Source organism: Schistocerca americana, chromosome 10 (genome assembly GCF_021461395.2).
Source record: "Schistocerca americana isolate TAMUIC-IGC-003095 chromosome 10, iqSchAmer2.1, whole genome shotgun sequence".
NCBI classification, from domain to species: Eukaryota; Metazoa; Arthropoda; class Insecta; order Orthoptera; family Acrididae; genus Schistocerca; species Schistocerca americana.
Genome location: NC_060128.1, coordinates 89662045 through 89674862, shown reverse-complemented (window position 1 = coordinate 89674862; position 12818 = coordinate 89662045). Strand labels below are relative to the sequence as shown.

General features: G+C 37.1%; 1 protein-coding gene and 1 non-coding gene across 2 annotated transcripts in view; one reads left to right on the top strand and one right to left on the bottom strand.

Moving 5' to 3' along the window:
* LOC124552583 overlaps positions 1–9372 on the bottom strand; it is a 123158-nt gene extending 113786 nt beyond the window's left edge. The window contains exon 1 of the mRNA XM_047126905.1: positions 9115–9372. Coding sequence (XP_046982861.1) covers positions 9115–9257 — 143 coding nt within the window. The 5' untranslated portion in view covers positions 9258–9372. The remainder of the gene's footprint in view (positions 1–9114) is intronic.
* On the top strand, positions 5579–5653 carry Trnat-ugu. Its single transcript has one exon. It is a non-coding gene; the product is annotated as a tRNA-Thr (tRNA).
* Positions 9373–12818: the final 3446 nt, after the last annotated feature.

Genomic DNA, 12818 nt, shown 5'->3' with positions numbered 1-12818 from the left:
ATTTTAGTCCTACACAAGCAACTACACTTTTTTTTTACTAACTACCAGTTTTTAAATCAAAATTTGTCCATCAAATAGAAAGAGTTGTCCAGGAGAAATGATTTTAAATTCCATTCAAAACTTGCTTTGCTACCTACCTGTCAGACATTTTATGTTTTTGGGCAAGTGATCAAAAATTTTTGCTGCTGTATATTGAATTCCTCTCTTAGCCACTGACAGCTTTTATAATGGGCAATAAAGGTCACTTTTCCCTCTAGAGCTCTAGGCATAAACAACACTGCTCTCAAATTGTGGTGGATTATTTATGACAAATTTCATTAGCGAATACACGTATTGTGAGGACGCAGTACCTTGAAGAGTACGTACATGAGGTGAAAACCACATATTATTCTTACTGCTCACTTTTGTGCAATCAACACTTTCTTTATAAGTGATGAGTTACCCCAGAGAATGATTCGGTAAGACTGAATGGAAATTTGCAAAAATGTCTCTAGGCTGATATGTTTGTTTCCAAGATCAGCAATTATTTGAAGAGCAAAAGTAGCTGAACATTATCAATTGAGAAGCTCAGTAATTTTCTTCTTCCAGTTCAAATTTTCATCAATATGTACATCCAAAAACTTGGGGCACTGTACACTGGCTACTGACTCCTGCTTGTATGCTACATCAATTATTGGTATAACTATTTGTTGTGCAGAACTGAAAGTAGAGAGTTTGGGGAGAGTCCATTTTCAGGGAACCACTCAATAATTCCTTGGAGAATATCAATCACCATCTCTTTTGTAGCCTTGCTCTAATGGTATTTCCTATAACAGTAGTATCGTCTGCAACAAAGTACCAACTTTGCTCGTTGGATTAAGTGGAAGGTCATATGCATTCATACGAAATAGAAGTGGACCCAAAATCAAACCCTTTGGGACTCCTTTGGGTCATTCTAGTCAAAGGGACTGAATTTAAAAAGTGTCCCCACTCTACCATCTGCAAATCTAATGAAATTTGGTGTGAAAGGTTCTATATGGTCTTTTATGGTTGCATACCAGATTTCAGTCCACTATCTTCAGTGGTATGTTACTAGCACTTGTAGACATAGAGAAAGCTTTTGACAATGTTGATTGGAACTCTTTCAAATTCTGAAGGTGGCAGGGATAAAATATGGGAAGCAAAAGGTTATTTACAATTTGTACCGAAAGCAGGTGGCAGTTATAAGAGTCGAGGGACAAGAGAAGCAGTGGTTGGGAAGGGAGTGAGACAGGGTTGTAGCCTATCCCTGATGTTATTCAAACTGTATATTGAGCAAGCAATAAAGGAAACAAAAGAAAAGTTCGGAGTAGGTATTAAAATCCATGGAGAAGAAATAAAAACTTTGAGGTTCGACGATGACATTGTAATTCTGTCAGACAGCAAAGGACTTGGAAGAGCAGTTGAACGGAATTGACAGTGTCTTGAAAGGAGGGTATAAGATGAACATCAACAAAAGCAAAACGAGGATAATGGAATGTTGTAGAATTAAGTCGGGTGATGTTGAGGGAATTAGATTAGGAAATGAGACACAAAGTAGTAAAGGAGTTTTGCTATTTGGGGAGCAAAATAAGTGACGATGGTCGAAGTAGAGAGGATATAAAATGTAGACTGGCAATGGCAAGAAAAGCGTTTCTGAAGAAGAAAAATTTGTTAACATCGAGTATAGATTTAAGTGTTAGGAAGTCTTTCCTACGTATTTGTATGGAGTGTAGCCATGTATGGAAGTGAAACATGGACGATAAATAGCTTAGACAAGAAGAGAATAGAAGCTTTCGAAATGTTGTGCTACAGAAAAATGCTGAAGATTAGATGGGTAGATCATATAACAAATGAGGAGGTATTGAATAGAATTGGGGAGAAGAGGAGCTTGTGGCACAATTTGACTAGAAGAAGGGATCGGTTGGTAGGACATGTTCTGAGACATCGAGGGATCACCAATTTAGTATTGGAGGGCAGCGTGGAGGATAAAAATCGTAGAGGGGACCAAGAGATGAATACACTAAGCAGATTCAGAAGGATGTAGGTTGCAGTAGGTACTTGGAGATGAAGAAGCTTGCACACAATAGAGTAGCGTGGAGAGCTGCATCAAACCAGTCTCAGGACTGAAGACAACAACAACAACAACAACAACAACATCTTCAGTGGTTGAATTTTTGGGGGCTTTCAAAGAGAGCCTACTCACCTTTGCATCACATACGAAAGTGCGAAACTGCCAAGTTTGCTAGACTTTTTTTAGAAGTTCTAGAAAACATTTGGTCATTTGCTGTAATATACATAGACACCATGGCAAAAATTAGGGATAGATACAAGCCTCTAAAGTGGGCAAAACATTCATCGCGCAATTCTGGGAGCCTAGGTGTGACCGACCAGTGCTACTTTTCATACGAACCAGTCACACCAAAGCTTCAAAGGGTTGTTCCTACGTATGATGTCTATATGAGGATCAAATTTAATTAACATTGGATGCCTAGACAAAAAGATATGCACCTGCAAAGTTAGCCAAAATTTTCTAAGAGCAAATTTTAGGGCATTTTTGAGCGGCAGTATCTCAACTGTGTCTTGTTAAATCCTTTTTTTCTTGCCGCAGCTGGAAAGAGCATGCTTTAAGCTTTCAAAGCTACATTGTTTAATTTCTAGATCTTTCATATTGTTGAGTAAGAATACCTATCAAAAGTAGGAAAAATGGACGATTAAGCAATACAAAAAATTAATACAATTTGAAACTGTAAATCATAAAATGTGTAATTGTACTGTTTTTTAATAGTATAAGATTTGACTGTGGGGACTGTAACTATGCTAATAGGAAGTGTTTTTACATTATTTTACAGTGTAGAATGTAGATACAATAAAACCTCCAAAAATGCTCTTCAAATTATAAAATCCAAGAGATCATAATGGAACGCTATGTTGCTTTAGACCGTTTTAACCCTACAATGTGTGGTGGTGCAGATACGCATTATCATTCAGTTTCCATCGGCATTATAAAGCAGTAGTAGTTTGCGAAGCCTCTCAGCAGTGATACATTGCTGAATCAGCACTTACAGTTGTTGCTTTCATTATTGGCAGTTTTCACAGTGTCAGTCTTCTGTGCGGCGTGATCTTTGACATTGACATTGGATAATCGTAGTGTTGAGCACTCAATGTCTGAATAAACAATAATCATTGTCGTAGCTGCAGGTAAGCACTAAAACAATATGTTTGATACACCAATTTGTATATTTTATATACAAACAAGACTGAATCTGCTGTGCTTCAAACCAGCATTCATAAACTTTCAAAATTGCTTGTTATAGATTAATAAACTATTGTATAAAATAAACCAAGAAACCCTTGCATCCTGCTACTTTGGTGGATCAGATGGAGCTGACTGTCATAAGACATCAACATTCTATTATGGTAGAAGTCGACTACAATCAGTTAAAGAAATGTCATCAGTGGACAAGGAGCTTATAATACATAAGTAGGGCTTGATTTTACTGAAAATGTCCAAATTTATTCATGCCATAATGCCTTGTTGATGACAAAATTCAAATTCCTGCAAAAGACTTCATAAAGACCTGGTAAAGAAAAACATGTAACTGAGAAGCCTTCAACATCCGTAACCTTTGCAGGGTCTAATATGGTTGCAGTTACTGGCTAATGAAGTTTTTATACCTGATCAGAAAATTTGTACCAAATGAAGACATGAAGTGGCCCAAAAAGAATCATCCCACCAGGATAAGCAAGAATCACCATCCACTGAAGACATGGATGTTGTTGATGCTTGCTTGACTGCTAATACTTCATTATCATCATTTGGAGTGTCACAATTAGAGGTTCAATGCATCAGCAAAAGGGATTCAATGAGATATATAAAGCGCAAAGTTCTGAAAGCCCAAGGCAGCATTAATAAGGTAATTTCCATAGCTGCTGGTGTGAGCCAAGTAGATATTGCTCAAATACAAATGGAAGAGTGCCAAAAATGTAAAGATATGGACATCTTAATCGAAGAATGTGAGATTAAGCTTCAGACTTCAAGCAATTGCAGTAAAGTTCAAATTTTGACCCTGCCCCAAATAGCTGAACTATTAAAAAAAACCGCGAAAGAATTTTCTGTTTCAATCAAAATGGTGAAGAAGGCTAGAGAACTAAAGATGGAAGATGGGATTTTGGTAACACCTGCAAACCGAAAAGGGAAAAAACTCAATATGAAGTAAAACAAAATTTTCTCACTTTTTTTGAAGATGTTGAGTTTTCTCGTTTATGTCCACACAAAAAGGATTGTGTTGCAGTAAGAATAAATGGGGAAAACAGAAACGCCTGCTGCTCCTTTGTAACATGTAAGAAATGTTCATTGCTTATTTAAGCAATACGGAAATCAACTGAGCTTCTCAAAATTTTGTGAGCTCAGCTCGAAATGGTGTATTACAGTTGGTGCTTCTGGATTACATTCAGTATACGTATGTGCAATTCATCAAATTGTCAAATTAATGTTGGCTTCAGTAACATCCATCCATGATGAAATACGGAAATCTACTGAGCTTCTCAAAATTTTGTGAGCTCAACCCGAAATGGTGTATAACAGTTGGTGCTTCTGGATTACATTCAGTATATGTATGTGCAATCCATCAAATTGTCAAATTAATGTTGGCTTCAGTAACATCCATCCATGATGACTGCAAGAATTTCATGAAAAAAACTGTATGCAGTTTGGAATCAAAAGATTGTATGCTGCAAGATTGTGAGGAATTTCCAATAAAAATGCAACTAGAGGGTTTTCTTGAAGATGCTTTTAAAGACTGTGACCCTGAAGAAACAATGGAACACAAGCAATGGGTCCATACTGACAGACACACATTAGAAACGTGTCAGAACAGTTGAAGATTTCATGGATGCACTGATTCTGAAAATTATGGGTTTAAGAAGCCATCACTTTGTGTCAAAACACCACAGAAATCTTGCAAAAAATTAATTATAGTGATGGATTTTGCTGAGAATTATTCATTATTTGTCCTAGATGCTGTGCAAGGATTTCACTGGAAGAATAGTGGGGCCACATTACATCGATTTGTTGTCATTTTGGGTGCAATGAATGTCAGAGTATTAGCATTTGTATGATCAGCAACTGTGTCATGATACCACTGCTTTCCATGCCTCTCAAATAAAGTTAATAGCATATTTACAGACAAATATTGAGAATTGAAATGATAATTAAATAGACACCCTAGCTGCAAGCAGGCGTTGATACACTTCATTGGGGACATGTTGAAAATGTGTGCCCCGACCGGGACTCGAACCTGGGATCTCCTGCTTACATGGCAGACACTCTATCCATCTGAGCCACCGCGGGCACAGAGGATAGTGCGTCTGCAGGGACTTATCCCTTGTACGCTCCCCGTGAGATCCACATTCCCAACATGTCCACAACACTACATTCGTAGTGCGCCTAATAGATGTTTGCCCATCATACTCATTACTCGTGGCAGATTAATCTACCAAGTCCCGTACGAGTTCGGGGAATGTGGATCTCACGGGGAGCGTGCAAGGGATAAGTCCCTGCAGACGCACTATCCTCTGTGCCTGCGGTGGCTCAGATGGATAGAGCGTCTGCCATGTAAGCAGGAGATCCCGGGTTCGAGTCCCGGTCGGGGCACACATTTTCAACATGTCCCCAATGAAGTGTATCAACGCCTGCTTGCAGCTAGGGTGTCTATTTAATTATCATTTCATTTCTAGCAAAGCTGCATGGTCATCCACGGTAACTGTTCTTTCGGGAACAAATACTACCGTCATATATAGTTAAAAATATTGAGAACATTAAGAACATTTATTACTTTAGTGATGGTTCAGCTGCTCCGTATAAGAATTTCAAAAATTTCATCGATTTATGTCTGCACAGAAAGGATTTTGGCATCACTGCTGAATGGAATTTCTTCGGAACAAGCCACAGCAAATAATCTTGTTTTGGCATTGGGGGAGCAGCAAAAAGACTAGCAGCCCTTGCTAGTCTGCAGAGGCCCTTAGATAACCAAATATTGATTCCATATGATTTGTTCAAATTCTGTGATGATAGTATTCCAGGCATAAAGTTTTTATGTAGCAAAATAAAAAATTGAAAAAATTCAGACTGATCAAGAAACAAAGTTTGCCATGGGACATACAATATCTGGAACAAGGAAAAAAAAATCAATTTAAGCCAATTATTTGGAATGAGCTCAGAGTAAGCAGGGTTTCCAATGATGCTACAGCATTCACAGTTAATACCTTTGAAGCAGATGAAAAATTCCAGCAATTTCAATTTTAAGTTTTCAAGCAGGATAATATGTGGCATCTATGTACGGCAATTTTTGGTGTGTTGAAAATTTGTGTGAAGTTTCATGAACAACAAGATGTCATCAGCTTTATGCGCCCACACAGTTCTGCTTGTTCCTTCCACTCGCCAACTGCTAAAGACACCTGCTGGATTCCTGAGCAACATATTTCCATGGCTTCAGAAGCACCACCACCACCACCACCACCACCACCACCACCACCACCACCACGACAATAACAGTTATCCACAATCTGTCATTGATAAAATTGTAGAACTGTTTAACCAAAAACTGAACTGATTCCTCAGTATTTTTGTTTTGCAAATTTGGTGTGTTTTGTATTATACTTGTTTTTATGGCATATGTTAAACGTTTGAAACTGATTTATATACTGGAATAAAAAGAATTATGGGACTTAATGAGCAAAATATTTCATTTTTCAATCTTCTCGAAGTGCCAAAATAATAACTTTTGGAGTGTATTCTTACTCATCAAAATACAAGATCCAGAAATTAAACAATATAGCTTTGACAACTTAAAGCACGCTCTTACCAGCTGTGTCAAGAAATAAAAAGGATTGAACAAGCTACAGCTGAGGTATTGCTCCCCAAAAATACCCTAAAATTTGCATGTACAAAATTTTAGCCAAATTTGCAGATGCATTGTTAATTAAATTTGATCCATATATAGACATCACAGATAGGAATAAACCTCTGAAGTTTGGGTGTGACTGGTTCATATGAACGGTAGCATAGCAGTAGTCGGTCACACCTTGGCTCTCAGCATAGCGCGACAAATTTTTTAGCCACTTTGGAGGCTTGTATCTGTATTTAGGTGTGGCTAAATCCAAAATTTTTGCCATGGTGTGAGTCAACTTAGAATTGTGTCTATGTATACTAAAGCAAATGACTAAATATTTTCTAGAACTTCTAAAAAACCTTGGCAAAGTTCGGAGATTTGTACCTTCATACCACTCTTTAAAAACCCCTAAAAATTCAACCACTAAAGATATAGGACTGACATTCGGTATATGACCATCTAAGACCATATACAAGCTTCACATCAAATTTCATAAGATCTTGAGATGGTCGAGTGGGGACCCCTGGTCCCCTTGATGTGGAATGACCCCTTCACAACATTTAGCATCCTCAGTAGAGCAACCCTTCTAGAACATAAATTGTGTAACAGGAAATTCTCAAGTCGAGGGCTGTGGTAATCATCCAAAAATCTGTCTCTGAACAACACATTCATTTATTTCTATTTGTGATTATGAGGCTTTGCCACAGAAGATAACCGATTTATTATGTATGGCTCGAAATTAAACAAATTAATATCTATCACTAAAATATGAAATCATTGTTCAAAGACAATGACTTCCATCTCATTCTTCAGTTGACCTTTAATTATGGTTCAGTACAATTAAGTCTGTTCTCTATATAGATACTGACTGATGCAGTGTCAAAGTTCATATGAGATTAGCAAGATCCTGCAGAAAACTGTTTAACAACCAAGCATACTAAACAGCCACATTAAGACTTGGCAAAATTTAACATTAACAACCAGTCACAATTAGAAAAAAATAAAATGAATTGATAAATATACCACTATGAATAAAATTAAACAGACTACGCTACATAAAATTCTGAGACACTCGGCCACAGGAGGGATCAAATTATACAATGACAAAAACATATGTCCATTTCTCCAGCGAAGTAAAAATTATGTAGCGCCTGCCCCCACCCCCACAGCCCTCTTCCTTTCGTCACTTGAAGTGTGATTTATGTACATCATATTCATAATACTTTGTGTCTCATTTAAAACAGCATGGCTGGATTTACCTCACATTTTATTTCTAAAGAGTATAAAATGTATTCATTTTGGTGTAAAGAATTTACTCATTGCCTCTGATGTGTACAGTGCTAGTGAAAAATATAAAATATCAGGTTTGAGAGGGCAAATTGCATTATTATTATTATTATTATTGTTATTGTTACTACTACTAATCTTATAAAACTATATGGTAAGTCTGCAGAAGACCGAATGTGAGGATCATTCAGAGTAATTGAGAGGCACTGTATAAAAATTTGCATTATTGCCTGAGAGTCGCTTTGGTAGATTATAACCTGCTAAAAGACAGCTATCTAAGCTCCAGCCCCAGTTCAGCATTGTGTTGGGGAACTTTCATCGTTTAAAATTTGATTTCCAAATCTTGTTACAGCCGAGGAGTTTTTGTCGTGAATTTCGTGAAATTACTAGTTGCTATTAATCAAGCGTGAGCAATAACAGTACAGTTTGCATCTACCAAAGAAAATTGTGCAGTTCAAAGTGAGGATGGTATTAAAATTTCACCCTGTGCAATTTCTTTCGGGAAAAAACACCCGAACTAATATAGTGAATAAAGTGTTGTCGTTTGTCCATTGACAAATACTTAATTACTCTTTCTCACTCTACACCCAAACCTTCATTCTCCGAAACCCGCAAACCATACAGAAAGCTACATGTTATGGCGCTCTACGATACGTATTGAACTGCGTCATTTATTACTACATAAATAATTACAGTTTTGTCGTAATCCTTTACTTCCGTAAAAAGAGACAAAGAAACAATGCGTCCCACACAAACACTGAAATTATTTTACTTTTCTATGGCTTTATCAGTGTTATATTCAAGTAATTCTAGGACTTGTATTCTGAAATCGAATGGTGAAGGCTAGTGAGTATTTGTTAATAAGCTGTTGCACAAACTGTCATAAACTGAAAACCGTGCTGTATTTGACAAAAATGGGGCAGTTTTTCTTTCTCACCTTAATATCTTCACTATCTTTTCTAGCTCTTTCTCATCATTACACTTCTCCACATACTCGAAGTTTAGATGCTCAACAGGAATATCGTATTTCTCTAGCAATGTTTGTTTTTTCGAATTTCTAACCTCTCCCTCCTCGTCCATTCTGAGTCGTGAACAATAACAGTTCACCTAGCCTTGAAAAATTGACAAGTTCACGCACGCCAGCGAACACCGCGACGCAAAACTCCAACGATTCAGACAACACATGCGACAGCAGAACACCCAAGAAAATTCTTGGCAAATCAACATATATAATCTCTGGAAATCGTAGTTCAGGTAATCAGACTGGAGGCACACAGAAACCAATGGGAAACAACTTTTTGTATTTCAGTATCACATTCTTGTTCGTATATAAGCGTCATAAATATTCGATCTTTGTTGGAGTCCGTATCCCTCCCAATGAGTTCAACCTTCCAAGTTCGTTATCTTCCAGTGAGCTGCAGTAACCATAGCAACCAGCAGCTGTCATAATTTCCAACAGGCGTCTAAAGCTAGCGAAATGAGGGATGCTCAACTACCGGACCTACCGATAGATGGCTCTACCAGCTGATTACTGTCGCCTGTATTGCCCGCCATATTCGAATTTGGCAAGAAGTTTCTCTCGGTCTGTACGGTGTATAAGGAATTACGGTTTATCGAAATGGTGATTTCTTGTTCCGCTTTCAATTGTACGAAGCGATGGAGTAAGGAGAGTGACTTACCATTTCACAGGTAATACGACTACCGATACAATACGATAAAAATACAGACTTAGTGCGTTTGCTAATTCGATGTTTTTGAACAGGTTTCCTCTAAAGCACCCAGAGCTACTAAAGACGTGGATTACTTCCGTGAAGCAGAAAGATTTTAATCCTACGTCTTGCAGTTTTCTTTGCGGAAACCGTTTCCGACAAGATGATTACGTAGTGAGCCCTGGAACGTGGAAGAAACGTTTCAAACCCGAAGCAGTGCCATCAGTTTCCGACACATTTGATGCACCAAATAAACAGCCACGACGACATGTTGTTAGGATTTTGAGTGACAACATTGATTCTGCATTTGAGGCAGCTAATTACTTTCCTTGCTGTGTGTGCGCTTTTTACTTTTGTGAATTTATTTCGTACGCTACATGGGTCTAAGCAATGTTGTAATACAGGTCCATATTTTTGTTTTTAGCGTTCTGTCATGGAATCCGTGCTCGATTTGCCCATTGCAGACACTACTGATTGCGTGGAGAATGTTGTCAATGAGAATTCTTCCGTGGAAAGCATGTCCCACTTATCCAATGCAGAAGCTGCGAATTGTGTCGAAAACGTTAGTATAAGGATGTTTTCACACCCCCAACGTTTTCTTATAATATTTTTTCATCAAACCTTGAGTTATTTCAATCGTATATAACGAAATTATTTCCTTATTTAGAGTGCAGTTGGTTCTTCAGTAATTGATTGTGGTATACAGTCGAAAGTATTAATGGAAGACAAGGCGACCGAAACTTGCATTTTTTTTTTTTTCTCAGACATTGTGCACGAATTAAAATGTAAACTGAAGCGTGTCTGTGAAAAAATTCGAAGAAGAAAGTGTTTTCCGTGGATGACATCATAAGTTCATTGAAGGAGAAGGGGCATCTTCCTGAGAAGTTACATAACTTCCTCAATCATCAGAAAGGAACACAAGTGGAATTAGTGTGCAATTTAGTGAACAACTCTCTCTAATCAAAGGGTAATAGATACACAACAAATGTGAAAATGTTTGCGATGACTGTGTACTTTTATTCACCAGCAGCATATGAATACCTGAAAAAATTAATGCCTCTGCCCCATTGATTTCAAAATGGGTGGCAATTGTAGACTGTGAACCTGACTTCTTAAAAGATGTTTTTAAGTACATTGTAAGGGACCAGTTCAGCGATTCATGTCTAATTGTAGACAGTGTTGCAATTAGGAAGCAAGTAGTTTGGGACCAAGGAACTAAGCAGTACACAGGTTTTTTAGACTTCGGTGGGGAAGTGCCTTAGTAAAAGAAGTAATAGAGCCATCTGAGGCTCTGGTTTTCATGCTTGTCTCTATTAAAGGCAAATTTAAATGCCTGATTGCATATTTCTTTATCAACAGTGTACAGGCAAATAATCAGGCCATACTGATAAAATCTGCTTTAGAGAGGCTGCATAGTTCTGGCATTAGGGTTTGGTGTGTTACATGTGATGGCTGTAAGGTAAATATAAGCACTTTATGTTCACTTGGCTGTACTTTAAATTTTTACAAGGGTGATTTTAAAATCTACTTTCCTCATCCTGTGGAAAAATACAATGTTTAGTGTACTTGGACATGTGCCATATGATTAAGTTTGCCAGAAATGCTCTAGCAGAAGTATCTGCTATTGAGTCTCCAACTGGCATTATTAGATGGCATTTCATTGAGCAATTGAACAAGGTACAACAAGAAGAAGGTATGACATTTGCCAACAAACTATCAGGACAACATATAAGTAGTGTAAATAGAAAAGTGAATGTTTCATTAGCTGCCCAGACTTTGAGTTCTAGCGTGGCAGATAGTATAGAGTTTTTGAGGAGGGTTTGTGATCCAAATTTTAAAGGAAGTGAAGCAACAGTAGAATTTTTGTATATATTGATAGGATTTTTGGTATACTGAACTCTAGAAATCCATTAGGTAACGGGTATAAGAGCCCCCTGAGACTTGACAACAAATCTTATTGGCTTGGTATTTTCAGACACTGACAATTATATCAAAAGCTTAAAAATCATTGGTGTTCCATTGCTGCTCCATGCAAGAAATGTTAAATCTGCATTGGAATGTATTTATCTCTATGCTTTTCCCAATATGGCCAATAAAAATGCATTTGTAAATTTTGTTAACTGGGGAAAGCTGTTTAAAACAAGTGACTGTGTGTACTCTGTTGTAGAATACAAAGAAACTGTTTCAGATGTTTGTGATTGCTGGGGATATGCGACAGAAATATATACAGGCCAAGATTTTGCATTGTGTTAAAATTAAATTCGTAGATTACCCATTTCCTGCTCCTGCTCTTGGTCATGATTACCATTATGAAATTGGGATTGAGGATTTATATCAGACTCAACTTGTTTGTAAGACTGCATCCCTGTACTCCTGCACATGCTTAAAAACATATGGTAAAAAAGCCCGCTGAGAAAATTTTAAACAACAAATCATGTATAAGGCAGAAGTTAAATAAACTCATATTGTTTAATCATGTATAGTGCTCAAATTGGAGAAGATTATGTATTGGGACATTTCATGCAGATGGGTGTGACATTTTGACAGATTTTTTAAAACTATTTTGTCCATAGATTTGTTGTTGTATAATGATGAACTTCAAACGATGAATCACATTGAAGTAAAATTAACTCTTTACATCCTGTGTAGATATTGTAACAAAATTATAATTATTTATTATATAAGCTTATTTTAAGATGTTAGGTGTTACAAAATATGCACTTGCATTAAAAACAGGTGATTTGTGTGAAATTAATGAAAAAAAAAGTTCTGAGACTTATTTGACAGATAGCTTTCAGTGTGAGAAAATATTTCCCTCAATAACTATGTTAACTTGAATTTTTCACTTTAAGAAAGCAGTTTAATCACAGAATGGGTGTGATCTAATGGAGTATGCAGTGGCCCTATGTTTCAAACAGTAATGTTTGTGGAT